General features: G+C 37.0%; 1 protein-coding gene across 3 annotated transcripts in view; it reads left to right on the top strand.

Annotated features, from left to right (window-relative positions):
• The window catches only part of FAM118B (family with sequence similarity 118 member B), a 120,629-nt gene that overhangs the window by 76,902 nt on the left and 22,216 nt on the right, over nucleotides 1–21,511 (top strand). For all 3 annotated transcript variants that reach the window (XM_077112499.1, XM_077112500.1, XM_077112498.1), the window contains one exon: nucleotides 7,993–8,245. In XM_077112499.1, the coding sequence (XP_076968614.1) occupies nucleotides 7,993–8,245 (253 nt within the window). The remainder of the gene's footprint in view (nucleotides 1–7,992; nucleotides 8,246–21,511) is intronic.

The following is a 21,511-nucleotide window of genomic DNA, read 5'->3' as shown; positions in this document are numbered from 1 at the left end:
AGAGAACTCACTCTAGAGAGAAAAGATTAAAATGCCACATATGTGGGAAGGCCTTCTTATGTTATTCTATGTTTAAACAACATGAGAGGAATACTACTGGAGAGAAACCCTGTGAATGCCATATATGTGGGAAAGCCTTCACTCAGCTTTCTAACCTGAGACAACATGAGAAATCTCCACTGGAGAGAAACCAAATGAATGCCATCTATATGGGAAAGCCTTCACTCACCATTCTTTTTTTTTTTCTGTTCTACATATATATTCAGTAATTCTCAATATCATCACATAGTTGCATATTCATCATTTCTTAGAACATTTGCATCAATTCAGAAAAAGAAATAAAAAGAAAACAGAAAAAAAAAAGATTATACATACCATACCCCTTACCCCTCACTTTCATTTATCACTAGCATTTCAAACTAAATTTATTTTAACATTTGTTCCCCCTATTATTTATTTTTATTCCATATGTTCTATTCATTTTTTGACAAGGTAGAAAAAAGGAGCATCAGACCCAAGGTTTTCACAGTCACACAGTCACATTGTGACAGCTATATCATTATTCAGTCATTCTCGAGAAACATGGCTACTGGAACACAGCTCTACATTTTCAGACAGTTCCCTCCAGCCTCTCCATTACATCTTGATTCACTCACCATTCTTACCTGACACAAGATGTGAGAACTCACACTGGATGGAAGCCATTTGAATGCCATCGATGTGGAAAATCCAATCCTTCACTTATTGTTCTTCGCTAAGTCAACATGAGAGAGCTCACACTGGAGAGAAGCCATATGAATGCCACCTTTGTGGGAAAGTCTTTGCTTGATGTTCTTCCCCAAGACAACATGATAGAATTCACAGTGGAGAGTGACCCTATGAATAGGACCTTTTCATTAAAGACTTCACTTATCATTTTGCCTTTAGAAAGCATGAGAAAACTTACTCTGTAGATACCATAAGAATATCCTCTATATGGTGAATGCTTGGTTTATTTGCTAAAATAAATCATGGAAGACCTAAATAAATGGAAGGTTATACTGTGTTCATGAATTGAAAGACTAAATATAGTTAAGATGTAATTTCTTCTGAAATTGATTTATAGATTCAATGCAATACCATTTAAAATCCCAGAAACCTACTTTGCAAAAATAGAAAACCAATAACCAAATTTATTTGGAAGGAAAGGGTACCCCAAATAGGTAATAATAACTTGAGAAAGAAAAATGAAAGGAAGTTCTCACACTACCTGACTTTAAAGCATATTATGAAGCTACTGTGGTCAAAGCAGCATGGTACTAACATATAGATAGATATAATGACCAATGGAATAGAATAGAGTGTTCACATATAGACCCTCATGTCTATGGACAATTCATCTTTAAGAAGATGGGTAAGCCTACCGACCTGGGACAGAACAGCCTTTTCAATAAATGGCGCTTAGAGAACTGGATATCCATTTGCAAAAGAATGAAAGAGAATCCATATCTCACATTCTATAAAAAATTAACTCAAATGGATCAAAGACCTCAACTTTAGAGCTAAGACCATAAAACGTTTAGAAAAAAATATAGGGAAATATCTTATAAATCTTGTAATAGAAGGAGGTTTCCTAGACCTTACATCCAAAGTATGAGCATTGAAATAAATAAATACATAAATGGGAGCTCCTCAAAATAAAACACTTTTGTGCATCAAAGAACTTTGTCGAGAAAATAAAAGGGCAGCCTACACAATGGGAGGCAATAGGTGGAAAGCACATAACAGACAAGTGTTTAATACCCAATATATGTAAAGAGATTCTTCAGCTCAACAAGAAAAAGACAGATAACCAATTAAAAATGGACAAAAGGCATGAACAGACATTTCTCGGAAGAGGAAATACAAATCGCTAAAAGGCTAAAATATGAGAAGATATTCAACTTTGCTGGCTATCAGGGAACTGCAAATCAGAACCACAGTGAGATATCATCTGAGACTCACTAGCATGGCTATTATAAAAAAAAAAAAAATGATAAGTGTCGGAGAGGATGTGAAGAAAGAGGCACACTTATCCACTGTTGATGGGAATGTAAAATGGTACAACTGCTCTGGAAGGCAGTTTGGCAGTTCCTCAGGAAGCTAAAGATAGAATTGCGATATGATCCAGCAATCCCATTACTAGGTATATATTCAGAGGACCTGAGAGCAAGGACGCCAAGAGACATTTGTACACTGATGTTTATAGTAGCATTATTTACAATTGTCAAGAGATGGAAATAACTCAATTATCAAGCAGCAGGTGAATGACTAAACAAGATGTGGTATGTAAAGCCATGTGGTCCTGGGCTTTTCTTTATAGGAAGATTTTAAATGACTGTTGAGCTGAAGAATCTCTTTACTTGTGACTGGTTTGTTGAGATCTTCTATTTCTTCTTGAGTCTGTATAGCTTGTTTGTATGTGTTCAGGAATGTGTCCATTTCATCTAAGTTATCTAGTTTTTTGGTGTATAGTTGTTCATAGCATCCTCATAATTTATTTATTTCTTCAGGATCTGTGGTAATGCCGCCCTCAGATTTCTGATTTTATTTATTTGCATCTTCTCTTTTTTTCTTTGTCAGCCTTCCTAGTGGCCCATCGATGTTATTGTCTCAAAGAAACAACTTTTGGTGTTATTGGTTCTTTCTTTTGTACTTTTGCTACCCCGTTCATTTAACTCTGCTTCAATCTTTGTTATTTCTCTTCCTCTGTTTGCTTTGTGGTTAGTTTGCTGTTCTTTATCAAGCTTCTCCAGATGAACAGTTAAGGCCTTGATTTTTGTTCTTCCATCTTATTTAATATAATATTTAATGCAATAAATTTCCATCTCAGCAGAAAAAAAGGTGGGGGGGCGGGGAGTCAGGCAAAGGACTTGAATTAACATCTCTCCACAGAAGATGTACAAATAATTGCCAGAAAGCATATGAAGGGATGTTCAACATCATTAGCCATCAGGGAAATGTAAATCAAAACCATGTGCAGTACCACTTCACACTATGATGATGATTATTTAAAAAATTAGAAAATAATATGTGTTGGCAGGATTGTGGAGAAAAAGGAACACATATATTGCTGGTGGTACTGTAGAACATTACAGCCACTTTGGAAATCAGTTTGGCAGTTCCTCAAACAATTGAAAATAAAATTACCATATGACCCAGCAGTCTTACTTCTTGGTATACACCCAAAAGGATTGAAAGTAGAGACTTGAACACATATTTGTACACCAGTGTTTATAGCAGCACTATTCCTGATATTCAAATGTAGAAACATCCCAAGTCTCCATCAGTGGTTGAACAGGATAAACAAAATCTATATACATACAGTGGAATATTATTCAGCCGTAAAAAGAATTAATTTCTGATCCATGATGCAACATGGATGAACCTTCAAGACATCATATTGAGTGCAATAAGCCAGAAACAAAAAGGCAAATATTTTACGAGCCACGTACATGAAATACCTAGAAGAAGCAGACTTCAGAGAGACAGATGGTAGGTTTATAGGTTACCAGGGGTGAGGTAGGAGGAGGGAGTTATGCCTTAATATGTAAGTAGTTTCTGTTTGAGGTGATGAAAAAGGTGAGGTAAGAGATGTCCTTAAAGGTAGAACAATATTGTGAATATAATTGAAAAGGTTATAAATTTTAAAAAGGGAAATTATGTGCTCTATATTGGCTACTACAATGAAGGGTAAAATTAAACAAATAGAAAAAAATGTGACTTAGAGATACAGAGTGAGTACATGTATTGCCCCAAACATTCAGTTTATAAAAAAGACAACATCTGTAAAGTGCAGTACAGCGAAGTGCAGTAAAATGAGGTTTGCCTGTATAGAATTTGAGGTAAGAAATAGTTTTCCTTGGAATTTTTACGATATTGATCCCTCTGTACTCATGTCTAAGTTTTCCCATCAGAATAACCATTTCTGTTCTGATTCCCAGCCCTTTGTATGTGACTTTTTTCCTCATCAGAAGCTACTTACTTGTAAGGGTCTTTGTTTTATTCTTTGTAACCTGAACTTTCATAATGTTGTATCTTCATGTGAATCTGGATACTCAGTGGTGCTTTCAAGTTGACTACAAATAACTTCACTCTGGAGAAATTTTCTTGAGTTATTTATTTGATAATATATAGAACTTTGTTATATAGCTGTTACAACTTTGGAATTGCCTCTGATTTTTTATTTTTCTTCATTTTTTTTCTGCCTGTTGTTTTTTAATTCTACCTTTTGGGAAATTTTCTCTTCTAACTTTCAGAATTTTTAATTTTTGTTGTTATAGTTTCAGTTTTCAAGGAGTCTTTATCATTTTCCCATTCCTTTTTATAGCATTTTGTTCGTTTCATAGATGCAGGTTTTTGGTTTTTTTTTTTTTTAGCTATGTGAAGATATTGTTTTCTTTTAGATTTATATTCTTTCTTGCATTATTTCTTTTTCCTCCAAGGTCCTTTTTGTCTGCTAGTTTGTTTTGTTTCGACTCCCATATTGGGGATTTATCCTTACTTGTCTGTTCATATTTAAGAAAAAAAACACTAAAAAAGCCAGTTGGAAAACCTGTGTGTGTGCATAAGGGCCTTGTCTGGTGATGGACTTCCCTCTAGGTAGCAACCATGAACTGGGCTCTGCGGTGGAGGAGCTCCCGCATCTCAGAATTTGTGGTGTTCCTCTCTAGGTAGAGAACACCAAAGAAGAAGCCCAGCATCTCAAAACTGTATGGGGGCATGGGTAAGGTGTTGTAACTGAGAATTGAGAATTAACAAATGATTATGATTACTGAATCATTGTGTAGATTTTTTTTCCTTCTAGTATATTGTAGAATGGCTAAGTTAATACCTAAAATTACATAAATTCACTGAATTATTCTCACCCTGTTTATACTTAACTACTGTGATGGTTGTTCCAGCCTAGTCTCAGCCCTGTTTATACTTGGTATTGTAATGGCAGCCACTCCACTCTCCCTTGTTTGAATCTACTAAAAACCCTAAATGCCTTCGACTCCTGCTTAGGCCATCTGATCTGCTGTTTCATGCTTAGTAATAACCTTTTCCTCCTTTTGAAACCCCAGCATCATAAATTGGCTGTTATATGCATTGAGCAGAGGAAACCCCACCTCTACCCCCTCTTAATCAGTATCAGTGTAAGGTTTAAGCTGCCAGTGTTCTGGGAGTCTTCCCTGGGGTGAGGGGGTTGGGGGCATCTCATATTTCGTGTATAAACTTTTACTTAATCCCTCTGTTTTCATTATTTGCCCCCCCCCCCCCCCAAGCTGTACCCAGTGTCCTCTGGTTCAACCTTTCCAGAAGGCAAGTCTCCATTTTTCTGCTGGGATGTGAGAGGTACGGTTAGACTTCTAACTGCTTCTGATACAGATTTGCAACTCATTCTGCAATTACATCCTCACCTGCTCCTCCACCTTCAGAGGTACCTAAACATTCCCATGTTCTACAAAAGGCTGTTACTTTACAGTTTCTAAAGTTTGTTGACTTCTGTTGTTTATTGCCAACATTCTCCTCATTATAGACTAAAAAAATCTAAAATAAAAAACAACTTTCACTGTTATTTCATGGTCTTAGGAAGGTCCAAAAATTAAACACGGCTGTCAAATTTTTCATTTGTAACTGGAAGTATTAAATTAGTAAAAAAAAAAAAGTGTAGCTCAAATCTATTCATGTATATGGTAAAGCTTTGAAATAGTACAGCAGGCCTCCTATTCTCCCCAATCCTGTTCCCCAGAGTTGAGCACTATTTACAATTCTTGGAAATACTTCTAGAAATTTTCTGTGTATGTGTCTATTTATATAATATGACTTCACTGTCTTGATTGCCCTGAATTGAAACAAATAGTTTATCATTTGCTTCTAATATATATATATATATATTTTTTTTTAACATGGGCAGGCACTGGGAATCGAACCCGGGTCCTCAGGCATGGCAGGCAAGCACTGTTACCTGCTGAGCCACCGTGGCCTGCCCTGCTTCTAATATCTCTTGTTAGTCTTTTCCAGGAGACTAAATTTTTGAGATCAGGGATTCCATCTTGTTCACAGATAATCACTAGTGCCTTGCATAGTGCCTAACACCTTATAGGTTTTTCATAATTGTTGAATGACTGAATGTAGGGCTTGAGCATAGGAAAGATGATTCTAGAGTTTGTTCCCAAAACCACGTTTCCCAAGACTAAAAGTGATATTCCTTTCTTAGTGTTTTAGTTTCCTAGGCTACTGAAAGTGATACCAAACAAAAGTGGTAGGTTCTCTGCCCATTGTGCATAGCAGCCAGTCCATGACAGAGAGAATAGTTTAATGCTATTTCTTCACAGAGAGAAATAGTTCAATGCTATGTGTGAAGTAGGAAAGCAGATGGCCTATCAACCCAATGAAGTTCCCCGAAGTCTAAGAAGTTCAGGGTTTTTACAAATTCAAACAAGGTGGAGATGGAGTTGTTACCTCAATAGTAAGTCTACACAGGGCTAAGACAAGGCTAGAATTAAGTATAAACAGAGGTGAGACTAGTTGAGTTTCAGTAATTTTAGGTATTAACTTTTGCCTGTTCTACATTATAGAAAGAAAAACATCTATGTAATGATTCAGTAATCATAATCATGTGTTGATTCTTAAATTTCTCAGTTACAAAAGCAGATACCAGGAAGTGGGTTGGCTTAATCAGTGGGAATTTATTAGCTTGCGCCTTGAGGCCAAGAAAATGTCCAAATCAAGGCATCATCAAGGCAATGCTGTCTTCCTGAAGACCTGCTGCCGGCAATCCATGACTCCTGCCACATAGGCACATGGCGGCGTTCGCTGGCCTCTCCCTTCGCTTCCAGGTATGTTTGCTTGACCTTCTTCCTTCTGTTTTCTCTCTCTCTGTATTCATTCCTTTCATAAAAGACTCCAGTAATAGGATTTAGATCATCCTGAATGAGGTGGATCATGCCTGAACTGAAAGTAGTCTCATCGAAAGGTCCTACTTACAATGGATCCATACCCACAGAAATGTATTAGATTTAAAAACATGTTTTTCTGGGGTACATACAGTTTTAAAGCCCTAAACTTACATTATATCAAAATGCTGATCTCTTTCTGTGTACTTTTATTACCATTTGCACAAAAGGCAGTTTCTTGGATAAAAGCATACCATTAGCACAATTAAATTGAACAAACATATTTCAAACAGGGATTTTAGCATAGTCTCCAGTATGAAAGGGGGTAAAAACAACAAAAACTTATACTCGTGCTGTCTTACATATCAGCTTCAGGACAGGTTCGTCTGTGTTTGTCATGGTAAAAAAGGAATGTTTCCTATGTTTTTTCATAACCTTTGACTAGTTATTTCTCTGTTGTTTATTTAGGTAAGTGAGATTCCTGTGTTTTAAGGATTCTAATGGCCAGTTTCATTTTATTCTTTTGCCTGAGGAGATCTAGAACAAAACTGAGGGCAGATTTGTTCCCATATTTGATTATCATGCTTAATTTTATCTTAATAATGTTTATCAAATTTGGGGTTAAAGTTTTTATTGTCTTTCATCTCCTGTTTCATGGTTCTCAATAATAGAAACTTTTGTAATGTTTTGTTATGTTTCTCTCTTTCTGGAATCCAAATCAAACATATATTTTTAGAACTTAACTTTGGTTTAAAATGTAATTTATTTGGCAGAACTTTGCTGATCTGTAATATATTTGTATCTTTTCCCGATGAAAGGATTTTCATAGGTTGAGAGGACTTTAAAGGAGAAAGCTGATTTCGAGATTGCTTTTTAGGATTCCTAAAATAGGTTTGTGATTTTGTTTATCAGCAGGTACCAGCACAGTATTATGGTCTTAAGTTACTTTGGAGAGATGTTAGAAACTGCTATTTGTCATCTTTGCAGCTGTTTAAGTTATAGATGAAAATTATGGTTTTAGTTAAAATAAGCTTTCCATGGACTTCATATATATTTTGTTTTCCCAATTCTCTCATTTGTTTTACTTTTTCAGGAAGCTCCTTCCCAGCTTGAAAGCAAAGAAGCCTCGAGAACTTGTGCTGGTGATTGGCACAGGCATCAGTGCTGCGGTGGCACCTCAGGTTCCTGCCTTGAAATCCTGGAAGGGGCTAATCCAGGCCTTACTAGATGCTGCCATTGATTTTGATCTTTTGGAAGATGAGGAGAGCAAGAAATTTCAGAAATGTCTCCATGAAGACAAGAACCTTGTCCATCTTGCTCATGATCTCATCCAGAAACTCTCTCCTGTGAGTATCTTCCTAAGTGCTGTGGCATTTCACATTTCTTAAAACCTTGATGAGCATGCTGAATGTAACAGGGATATTCATTTCTATTTAATCGATTTGTATAACATTTGACTGTTCTGCAAAATGTTACTTGATGGATCAGGTTCAGTGTAGTTACCTTGACCCCTTTTCCCTTTGGTTGGGTGTGTGAGTGTAATGAGTGTTGAGGCCTTTGTATGTAGAAAAATTAGTCTACTCGATCCCTTTATCATGTACTTAGAATTATTTTTGTGGGTGATCATTGATTTGCATTTACTTTTTCCACATTCATTTCTAGAAAAATTATGTTCTCTAACATCCATGCCTTTTAGTGAACCTTAGAAATACTGGAAATATTATCATCATATAGACAAAGTAGGACTAGTTTTTAATGTTCTTTTAAAAGGTGATGACTCAAAAAATTTTAAAAAATTGAAAAACAAAACAATTTTTTTTTTGGCATGGGCAGGCTCCAGGAATCAAACCTGGGTTTCTGGCATGGCAGGCGAGAATTCTGCCACTGAGCCACCATTGCACTGCCCCAAAACAAAATTTTAAAAAGGCAGTCACTCAAAAATATTTATTAAGAATTTTAGTCTCATTTTTTGTCTTGTTTTATTTTATCAAACTGAGTTGAGTAGCAACGTGATAACTTCTGAAATAATTAAAGGGCCTCTGTGTCTAGCATGTTTTAAAAATTTCTTAAAAATTATGATTCACTTGAGATATATTTGGAGACAATTGAGTTGCTAAAGCATGTTCTAAATCTTAATAAGTCAGGGTCACCTTGAAAATAATATAATTCTTGGATACTAAAAAGTCCATTCTCAGGGATGAGGTTTTTTTTTTTCTCCAGGTCCTAGAACTACCAGAAAGATATGTCATTAATGGTTAACCTAAAAGATAAGCAGTTAAAAGTAATTTTACCCTGGTTCATGACTCATTACAGAAGCTTAGGGCTTTTTACTTTTTCTTTTCATTCCCTTACCCTTAATTGAGACAAACTGTTACAAATCTAAAGCAGCATAAAGAATTAATAATTTTGAAAGAGCTCATGAAACCCCACTACCTCACATTATATACTAAAATTAAGTCTATTAGATCAAAGACTTAAATCTAAGAGCTAACACTGTAGAAGTTCTTAGAAGAAAATACAGGTGTAAATCTTGAATTAGGCAGTTATTTCTTAGATAAGACACCAAAAATACAATCAAGAAAGGAACAAGAAAGTCTAGAATATATTAATATATATGTGTATATATGCTTAAGGATATATAAAAACTGTTTTAGCTCAAAAACAAAAAGACAATCCAATTGGAATGGACAAATAACTTGAATAGCTTTTTCTTCAGAGAAGACACACATATGACTATTAAGCTCATGAAAAGATGTTCAATATTGTCAGTTATCAGGGAAGTGCAAATCAGAGCCACAATGAAATACCATTTCACGCCATCTAGGATGGCTATAATCAGAAAGACATGTTGGTGAGAATGTGGAGAACTTAGAACCCCTTACATTACTTACGGGAGGTGAAGAGGTATAGCCACTTTGGAAAACAGTTTGGCAGTTCTTCCAAAAATTAGACAGTGAATTGTAAGAATCAGTAATTCCACTCTTATGTACATGCCCATAAGAATGGAAAAACGTGTTCACACACAAACTGTACACGAATTGTTATAGAAGCATTGCTCATAATAGCCAAAAAAGTGGAAACAACACAAATGTCCTTCAGCACATGAATGTATAAATAAAGCGTGGTATATTCATGGAATATTATTCAGGCATAAAAAGGAATGAACTACTGATACATGCTACAGTATAGATAAACCTTGAAGACCTTATGCAAAGTAAAAGAAGCCTGACACAAAAGGCCATATATCATATATCGTATTTATATCAAATTTCTAGGAGAAGATTGGGGGCATTGTAGTATGGGGAGTGATTGCTGATGGGCACTGGGTTTTCTTCTGGGATGATGAAAATATTGTGGAATTACTTCCTAGTGGCATGGGAGATGATTTCAAGGGATGAGCCTGGCCCTGGCACCATGGGATCAACAATGCTATCTTGACCAAAAGGGGGAAAAGAAGTGTAACAAATAAGGTGTCAGTGGCTGAGAGAGTTCAAATAGCATTGAGAGGCAACTCTGGAGGTCACTCTTATGCATGCTTCAGTTAGACACAGCTACCTATCATAGCTTGCCAAACCCCAACTAAAACCATTCCTACCAATCTTAAAGAACACTTAGGGTGTTATATAAGATTCTACAAAGGTTCCATGCACTAGGGTAACTTTCCAGAAACCTACAATCTCCAAATGGGTCCCTGGACCAGATAAGTCCTGAAATGCAGAGGGACCAACTCCTCGAGAACATCAACTAGTTTCATTCCCCTATCCCATATTATCAACAGCCCCTTCCAAGAAGAAAAACCTAGAATGGGCATAGCCCAAATATCCCTAAAGAGTGGGAGAAAATCAAAGGTGATGGAGTTATACAGAGAAGGTAGGGTTTAACAAATGTGTATGATTGCTGAATCTTTATATTGCTATTTCTTTAAGTCTCCAAAAGCAGCTAGAAGTAAAAACCTAAAATTGTGGAATTGTAACCCATACCAAACTCTGAAATATGTTCTACAATTAATTGTTGCAGTGTGCTTTGAAATTTATTGCTTTTTTGTATGTATGTTGTTTTTCACACACAAAAAAGTTGATTGTGATGATAAATGCACAGCTATATGATAATACCATGAACTATTGATGTACACTTTGGGTGATTACGTAGCATGTGAATATATAATACATATCAATAAAAAATGTTATGAAATTAGATCATAGTGGTGGTTGCACTACCTTGTGAATATTCTGAACCGTATACTTTAAAAGGGTGAATTTTATGGTACATGATTTATATGTCAGTTTAAAAAATCAGATGGTATGCAGACATTTTAATGCAAAGTGCCCATAAAACTTTGAATTTCTTCTTAAATTTCAGATTTCTTCCCAGCTCATTTTATCAGGTCAGTATTGCCCTGATACCAAAAGTAGAGTTGTAAGAAGAATAGAAACAACAAACCAATATGTCCTTTGAATAAGCAGCCAAAAATCCTGAACAAAATATTATCAAACTGAATCCAGCAACATATAAAAAGAATTATACACCATGACCAAGTGGGATTTATACTAGGAATGCAAGGTTGGTAATATCTGAAAAACAATTTAATATTCTGCAACATTTCAATAGAATAAAAACAAAAAGCACATGATCTCAGTTGATGCAGACAAGGCATTTGACATACTCTAGTACCCTTTTATAAAAACAGTCAACAAACAAGCAATAGAAGGAAACTACCTTGTGCTCAGAACATCTCCCTGGAGATGTGATTTAATCAAGAGTGGCTGTTAAGCTGGATTAGGTGACGACATGTCTCTACCCATTTGGGTGGGTCTTGATAAGTTTCTGGAGCCTTATAAAAGAGGAAACATTTTGGAGAATGGAGATTCGGAGAGAGCAGAGAATACTGCAGCACCACGAACTAGAGAGTCCATGAGCCAGTGACCTTTGGAGATGAAGAAGGAAAATGCTGCCTGGGGAGCTTCATGAAACCAGAAGCCAAGAGAGAAAGCTAGCAGATGATGCCGTGTTCGCCATGTGCCTTTCCAACTGAGAGAAAAGCCCTGACTGTGTTTGCCTTTTGCCTTCTCACTTGAGAGAGAAATCCTGAACTTCATCGGCCTTCTTGAGCCCAGGTATCTTTCCCTGGATGGATGCCTTTGATTGGACATATCTATAGACTTGTTTTAATTGGGACATTTTCTCAGCCTTAGAACTGTAAACTAGAAACTGATTAATTTTCTCTTTTTAAAAGCCATTCTGTTTCTAGCATATTGCATTCCGGCAGCTAGCAAACTAGAACACCCTGATACTATTTCAGACTTTAGGGACACCCAAATCAATGGGCCATGCCCTTGATCATGAGGTTTACTCTTTGAAGCTTATGTAGATAGCATAGGCGCTTAGACTACCTATAGGCATGCCTAAGAGTTACTTCTGGAGAACCTCTGTTGTTGCTCAAATGTGGCCTCAGTCTCTCTAAACCCAACTCTGCAAGTGAAATCATTGCCCTCCTCCCTATGTGGGACATGGCATCCAGGGATGAAAGACTCAGGCGACGATGCCCAGGGATTGAATCCAGACCTGGCACTGTGGGATCAACAATTACATCCTGACCAAATGGGCGGGACGGGGGGGGAAGAAGTGTAATTAATAAAGTATCAGTAGCAAAGAGAGTTCAAATAGAGTCGAGAGGCTACTCTGGAGGTCGCTCTGATGCAAGCTTCAGGTAGACCTTGCTACCTATCATAACATGCCATCCCCCAACCAGGACCATTTCAGCCAATCCTAAAGAACACCTAGGGCAATTTAAAAGATTCCACAAGGGTTTCAGGCACTGGAGTAACTTGCCAGAAACCTACAACCTCCACATGGGTCCCTGGTCCAGATAATTCTTGAAACCTAGCCCAGCCTCTCCAGGACATCATATAGTTCCATTTCCCTACCCCATATTAGTGACAGACCCTTCCAATATCAAAAATTTTAAATTGCCATAGCCCAAACAACCCCAATGAGAGATATGGAAAGATCAAAAATGATAGGTATCTTATACATACAAGATTGGACATAACAAGTGAATATGAATGCTTAATCATTACATTGATATTTCTTTAGTTTCTAGTATTTTAGAGCAGCTAGAAGTAAAAACCTAAAATTGTGAAGTTATAACCCATGTCAAAATCTGAAATATGTTCTACAGTTAATTGGGTGCTGTGCTTGGAAATTTATAGCTTTTTTGTATATATGTTATTGTTCACAAAAAAAGAAGAAAAAAAAAGTCAATTGTGATGATAAAAAAGTATTTAAGCCCTCTAGCCTCCTATATTCTGGACCAGCTAGAAGGAAAAATCTGAGAGGATCATATGGTAGCCCATGACAAATTCTGGGATCTATCCTGTAACCACTTTTTGAAGAGTGCTTTGAAAACTATTGCTTATTTATTTCTTTGCTTTGTATATATATTATACTATACAATAAAAAAAAAGTTTAAAAAAAAAGGATCAATTTGTCAAAAGAAGTGCAGAACTTACACTCTGGGCATGACAAAGTATGCTTGAAAGAAATTACAGATCTAAATAAATAGGAAAATATCCCATGTTTGTGGATCAGAAGATTTAATATTAAGATGGCAGTACTCCCTTTATTAGTTTCCCTAGTGCTGCCTGTAATAAAGTACCACAAAACTGTGGCTTAAAACAATGGAAATTTAATAATACCTGACAATTCTGAAACATAGAAATTTGAGTCACAGTGTCAAAGAGGGCTAGTTTCACTCTGAAGACTTTAGGAAAGAATCTCTCCTTGCCGGTCTCCTTACTTCTTGGTGGTTGCTGGGAATCCTTGGCATTCTTGGATTGTAGCTGTGTCACTCCAGTTTTTGCATGTGTCTTTACTTCTTCCTTTCTTTCCTGTGGGTGTTTCTGTGTATCTTCAAATCTGTTCTTTTAAAGGGCCAGTTATGGGTAGTGCAATGGTGGCTCAGTGGCAGAATTCTCACCTGCCATGATGGAGACCCGGGTTCCATTCCCGGTGCCTGCCCAGGCAGAAAAAAAAGCCCCAGTTATTAGATTTGGGACCTACCCTAATCTAAAATGACTTCATCTTAACTTGATTGCATTTTCAAAGGCTCTATTTCCAAATAAGGTGACATTCCTAGGTATTAGGGATTAAACTGTCAGCATTTCTCTTGGGGAGATACACTTCAACCAAATACACTTGAATTGACCTACAGGTAATCAAGTGTAATCTCAGTCACAATCATGTCACAATCGTAGCCATTTTCTTTGTAGAAATTGAGAGACCGATCTAAAATTCCTGTGGAATTGCAAGGGAACTATAATGCCATCCTGACAAAGAAGAACGAAGTAGGAAGACTCACAGGTAACTGATTTCAAAACTTCAAAGCAACAGCAATCATGATAACATGATACTTGATAGTAGGATGCATATATAGATTAATATAGAGTTGAGTGTCCAGGAATAAAATCATATGTCTGTGGTTAACCAGTTTTCAACACAGGTGCCATATCCATTCAGTGGACAAAAATAAGTCTTTTCAATAAATCATTCTGAGACAACTCAATAGCTAAATGCAAAAGAATGAAGTTCAACCTCTGAGTCACACCATACAAAAATTAACTCAAAATGTACCAACAGACTTCCGGAGAAGATGGCGGCTTAGTAAGACGCGCGGATCTTAGTTTCTCCTCCAGGACAGCTATTAGGGGAGTAGAAACAATACAGAACAGCTCCCAAAGCCACGACAGAGATAAAAAAGACAGCGTACCCCATCCTGGAACGGCTGGCTGGCTGAGAGAACCTGCTCTGGTGAGATCGCCGAGGGGCGCGGGCTTCACTGGGCGGGGCAGCAAGCGGCTGGAGTCACTCCCTTCCCCCTTCTGGGCTGGCTGGGAGAATTGGACAGGCGGCCCCCTCAAACTGCGGCGGCTGGCGCCCACACCACGCGCAGCCCCCCGGACCAACTGAGAGAATTGGATCAGAAATCCCCAGGCCGCGGAGAACAGTGACGGGGGGGGGCCTTCCAAACCCGTGACTCCCCGGGAACGTGCACTCTCCCGGGCGGGCCGCTGCGGCTGGCGCCCTCCCGTCACGCTTGGCGCCCTGGGCCGACTAGGAAATTCGGACGGGCGCTTTCCCGGGCTGCGGCGGCCAGCGACCCTCCCCGCGTTAGGACCACGGGCCGGCTGGCACTCTTCCAAGCCGCTTCGGCTAGCGAACCTCCCGGACGGCGAGAGTTTTCCAAAGTTAAAGGACCCACAGCACCTTTTACTGGTGAGACCCGCAGACAAACGTGTGCCACGAGCGCCACCTACTGGGCAGGATAAGAAAAACAGAACCCAGAGATTTCACAGAAAAATCTTTCAACCTGTTGGGTCCAACACCCAGGGAAATCTGTCTAAATGCGCAGACGCCAGCAGAAGATAACAGATCATGCTCAAAAAATTGAAAATACGGCCCAGTCAAAGGAACAAACCAATAGTTCAAATGAGATACAGGAGCTGAGACAACTAATGCTGAATATACGAACAGAAATGGAAAACCTCTTCAAAAACGAAATCGATAAATTGAGGGAGGACATGAAGAAGACATGGGCTGAACATAAAGAAGAAATAGAAAAACTGAAAAAACAAATCACAGAACTTATGGAAGTGAAGGACAAAGTAGAAAAGATGGAAAAAACAATGGATACCTACAATGATAGATTCAAAGAGTCAGAAGATAGAATTAGTGATTTGGAGGATGGAACATCTGAATTCTAAAAACAAACAGAAACTATCGGGAAAAGAATGGAAAAATTTGAACAGGGTATCAGGGAACTCAAGGACAATATGAAGCGCACAAATATGTGTGTTGTGGGTGTCCCAGAAGGAGAAGAGAAGGGAAAAGGAGGAGAAAAACTAATGGAAGAAATTATCACTGAAAATTTCCCAACTCTTATGAAAGACCTAAAATTACAGATCCAAGAAGTGCAGCGCACCCCAAAGAGATTAGACCCAAATAGGCGTTCTCCAAGACACTTACTAGTTAGAATGTCAGAGGTCAAAGAGAAAGAGAGGATCTTGAAAGCAGCAAGAGAAAAACAATCCATCACATACAAGGGAAACCCAATAAGACTATGTGTAGATTTCTCAGCAGAAACCATGGAGGCTAGAAGACAGTGGGATGATATATTTAAATTACTAAAAGAGAAAAACTGCCAACCAAGACTCCTATATCCAGCAAAATTGTCCTTCAAAAATGAGGGAGAAATTAAAACATTCTCAGACAAAAAGTCACTGAGAGAATTTGTGACCAAGAGACCAGCTCTGCAAGAAATACTAAAGGGAGCACTAGAGTCAGAAACGAAAAGACAGAAGAGAGAGGTATGGAGAAGAGTGTAGAAAGAAGGAAAGTCAGATATGATATATATAATACAAAAGGCAAAATGGTAGAGGAAAATATTATCCAAACAGTAATAACACTTAATGTTAATGGACTGAATTCCCCAATCAAAAGACATAGATTGGCAGAATGGATTAAAAAACAGGAACCTTCTATATGCTGTCTACAGGAAACACATCTTAGACCCAAAGATAAACGTAGGTTGAAAGTGAAAGGTTGGGAAAAGATATTTCATGCAAATAACAACCAGAAAATAGCAGGAGTGGCTATAGTAATATCCAACAAGTTAGACTTCAAATGTAAAACAGTTAAAAGAGACAAAGAAGGACACTATCTACTAATAAAAGGAGCAATTAAACAAGAAGACATGACAATCATAAATATTTACGCACCGAACCAGAATGCCCCAAAATACGTGAGGAATACACTGCAAACACTGAAAAGGGAAATAGACACAAATACCATAATAGTTGGAGACTTCAATTCACCACTCTCATCAATGGACAGAACATCTAGACAGAGGATCAATAAAGAAATAGAGAATCTGAATATTACTATAAATGAGCTAGACTTAACAGACATTTATAGGACATTACATCCCACAACAGCAGGATACACCTCTTTCTCAAGTGCTCACGGATCATTCTCAAAGCTAGACCATATGCTGGGTCACAAAGCAAGTCTTAACAAATTTAAAAAGATTGAAATCATACACAACACTTTCTCGGATCATAAAGGAATGAAGTTGGAAATCGGTAATAGGCGGAGTGCCAGAAAATTCACAAATACGTGGAGGCTCAACAACACACTCTTAAACAACGAGTGGGTCAAAGAAGAAATTGCAAGAGAAATTAGTAAATACCTCGAGGCGAATGAAAATGAAAACACAACATATCAAAACTTATGGGATGCAGCAAAGGCAGTGCTAAGAGGGAAATTTATTGCCCTAAATGCCTATATCAGAAAAGAAGAAAAGGCAAAAATGCAGGAATTAACTGTCCACTTGGAAGAACTGGAGAAAGAACAGCAAACTAATCCTAAAGCAAGCAAAAGGAAAGAAATAACAAAGATCAGAGCAGAAATAAATGAAATTGAAAACATGAAAACAATAGAGAAAATCAATAAGGCCAGAAGTTGGTTCTATGAGAAAATCAATAAGATTGATGGGCCCTTATCAAGATTGACAAAAAGAAGAAGAGAGAGGATGCAAATAAATAAGATCAGAAATGGAAGAGGAGACATAACTACTGACCTCACAGAAATAAAGGAGGTAATAACAGGATACTATGAACAACTTTACGCTAATAAATACAACAATTTAGATGAAATGGACGGGTTCATGGAAAGACATGAACAACCAACTTTTACTCAAGAAGAAATAGATGACCTCAACAAACCAATCACAAGTAAAGAAATTGAATTAGTCATTCAAAAGCTTCCTAAAAAGAAAAGTCCAGGACCAGATGGCTTCACATGTGAATTCTACCATACATTCCAGAAAGAATTAGTACCAACTCTCCTGAAACTCTTCAAAAAAATCGAAGTGGAGGGAAAGTTACCTAATTCATTCTATGAAGCCAACATCACCCTCATACCAAAACCAGGCAAAGATATTACAAAAAAAGAAAACTACAGACCAATCTCTCTAATGAATATAGATGCAAAAATCCTCAATAAAATTCTAGCAAATCGTATCCAACAACACATTAAAAAAATTATACATCATGACCAAGTAGGATTCATCCCAGGTATGCAAGGATGGTTCAACATAAGAAAATCAATTAACGTAATACACCATATCAACAAATCAAAACAGAAAAATCACATGATCATCTCAACTGATGCAGAGAAGACATTTGACAAGATTCAACATCCTTTCCTGTTGAAAACACTTCAAAAGATAGGAATACAAGGGAACTTCCTTAAAATGATAGAGGGAATATTTGAAAAACCCACAGCTAATATCATCCTCAATGGGGAAAAATTGAAAACTTTCCCCCTAAGATCAGAAACAAGACAAGGATGTCCACTATCACCACTATTATTCAACATTGTGTTGTAGGTTCTAGCCAGAGCAATTAGACAAGAAAAAGAAATACAAGGCATCAAAATTGGAAAGGAAGAAGTAAAACTATCACTGTTTGCAGACAATATGATACTATACGTCGAAAACCCGGAAAAATCCACAACAAAACTACTAGAGCTAATAAATGAGTACAGCAAAGTAGCAGGTTACAAGATCAACATTCAAAAATCTGTAGCATTTCTATACACTAGTAATGAACAAGCTGAGGGGGAAATCAAGAAACGAATCCCATTAACAATTGCAACTAAAAGAATAAAATACCTAGGAATAAATTTAACTAAAGAGACAAAAAACCTATATAAAGAAAACTACAAAAAACTGAAATCACAGAAGACCTAAATAGATGGAAGGGCATACCGTGTTCATGGATTGGAAGACTAAATATAATTAAGATGTCAATCCTACCTAAATTGATTTACAGATTAAATGCAATACCAATCAAAATCCCACAACTTATTTTTCAGAAATAGAAAAACCAATAAGCAAATGTATCTGGAAGGGCAGGGTGCCCCAAATTGCTAAAAACATCTTGGGGAAAAAAACGAAGCTGGAGGTCTCGCGCTGCCTGACTTTAAGGCATATTATAACGCCACAGTGGTCAAAACAGCATGGTACTGGCATAAAGATAGATGTATCGACCAATGGAATCGAATAGAGTGCTCAGATATAAACCCTCTCATCTATGGACATTTGATCTTTGATAAGGCAGTCAAGCCAACTCACCTGGGACAGAACAGTCTCTTCAATAAATGGTGCCTAGAGAACTGGATATCCATATGCAAAAGAATGAAAGAAGACCCATGTCTCACACCCTATACAAAAGTTAACTCAAAATGGATCAAAGATCTAAATATTAGGTCTAAGACCATAAAACAGAGGAAAATGTTGGGACATATCTTATGAATCTTACAACTGGAGGTGGTTTTATGGACCTTAAACCTAAAGCAAGAACACTGAAGAAGGAAATAAATAAATGGGAGCTCCTCAAAATTAAACACTTTTGTGCATCAAAGAACTTCATCAAGAAAGTAGAAAGACAGCCTACACAATGGGAGACAATATTTGGAAATGACATATCAGATAAAGGTCTAGTATCCAGAATATAAAAGAGATTGTTCAACTCAACAACAAAAAGACAGCCAACCCAATTACAAAATGGGAAAAAGACTTGAACAGACACCTATCAGAAGAGGAAATACAAATGGCCAAAGGCACATGAAGAGATGCTCAATGTCCCTGGCCATTAGAGAAATGCAAATCAAAACCACAATGAGATATCATCTCACACCCACCAGAATGGCCATTATCAACAAAACAGAAAATGACAAGTGCTGGAGAGGATGCGGAGAAAGAGGCACACTTATCCACTGTTGGTGGGAATGTCAAATGTTGCAACCACTGTGGAAGGCAGTTTGGCGGTTCCTCAAAAAGCTGAAAATAGAATTGCCATATGACCCAGCAATACCATTGCTGGGAATCTACTCAAAGGACTTAAGGGCAAAGACACAACCAGACATTTGCACACCAATGTTTATAGCAGCGTTATTTACAATTGCAAAGAGATGGAAACAGCCAAAATGTCCATCAACAGAAGAGTGGCTAAACAAACTGTGGTATATACATACGATGGAATATTATGCAGCTTTAAGACAGGATAAACTTATGAAGCATGTAATAACATGGATGGACCTAGAGAACATTATGCTGAGTGAGTCTAGCCAAAAACTAAAGGACAAATACTGTATGGTCCCACTGATGTGAACGGACATTCAAGAATAAATGTGCAATATGTCATTGGTAACAGAGTCCAGCAGGAGGTAGAAACAGGGTAAGATAATGGGCAATTGGAGCTGAAGGGATACAGACTGTGCAACAGGACTAGATACAAAAACTCAAAAATAGACAGCACAATAATACCTAATTGTAAAGCAATCATGTTAAAACACTGAATGAAGCTGCACCTGAGCTATAGGTTTTTGTTTTGTTTTGTTTTGTTTTGTTTTTACTATTATTACTTTTATTTTTTTTTTCTATATTAACATTCTATATCTTTTTCGGTTGTTTTGCTAGTTCTTCTAAACCGATGCAAATGTACTAAGAAACAATGATCATGCATCTATGTGATGATGTTAAGAATTACTGATTGCATATGTAGAATGGTATGATTTCTAAATGTTGGGTTAATTTCTTTTTTTCCGTTAATTAAAAAAAAAAAGAGAGAGAAGGGGTAATTGGAGCTGAAGGAATACAAACTGTGCAACAGGACTGGATATAAAAACTCAGAAATGGACAGCACAGTACTACCTAATTTTAATGCAATTATGTTAAAACGTTGAATGAAGCTGCATGTGAGGTATAGGTTTTTTTTTTCTCTCTATTATCATTTTAATTCTTATTCTGTTGTCTTTTTATTTCTTTTTCTAAATCGATGCAAATGTACTAAGAGATGATGAATATGCAACTATGTGATGATATTAAGAATTACTGATTGTACATGTAGAATGGAATTATTTCTAAATGTTTTGTTAATTTTTTTAAATTATTAATAAAAAAAATGTACCAACAATAAAATAAAAAAAAGAAGCAAAAAAAAATGTACCAACAACCTGTCATAACTATATAACCTAATTAAACCATAAAACTCTTAGAAAAATTGGGGTAAATATTCATGACCTTGGAGTTGGCAGTTGATTCTTAGACATGGCACCAAAAGCATGAGCAATTGAAGAAAAAAACAGTTTATTAGACTTCATGAAAAATAAATACTCCAACAAAGGACACTATCAAGATAGTGAAAAAACTCACAGAGTTGGAGGACGCTTTTGCAAATCATATCTGCTCTAGTATCCAGGGTATATAAAGAACTCTTACTATCCAACAACAAATTCAGCACTATTAAAATCATCTTCAATTGAAAAGACATTTCTCCAAAGAAGATAAACAGCTTGCCAACAAGCCCATGAAAATGCTCAACATTATTATTCTTTAGGAACTACAAATCCAAACCACTATGTGATACCACATCACAGCCTCTAGGAAGGCTAGTCTATCATATAAGAAGTCCTCTTTCAAACCAGGACCTGCCTTGTTGCCATGCCACCCTGTTTCTGGCTGTAGCCCTCAATCTATTAAAGTGATTTACTGA

Source organism: Tamandua tetradactyla, chromosome 8 (genome assembly GCF_023851605.1).
Source record: "Tamandua tetradactyla isolate mTamTet1 chromosome 8, mTamTet1.pri, whole genome shotgun sequence".
In the NCBI taxonomy this organism is placed as follows: domain Eukaryota; kingdom Metazoa; phylum Chordata; class Mammalia; order Pilosa; family Myrmecophagidae; genus Tamandua; species Tamandua tetradactyla.
This window is presented reverse-complemented; position numbering and strand designations above follow the sequence as displayed.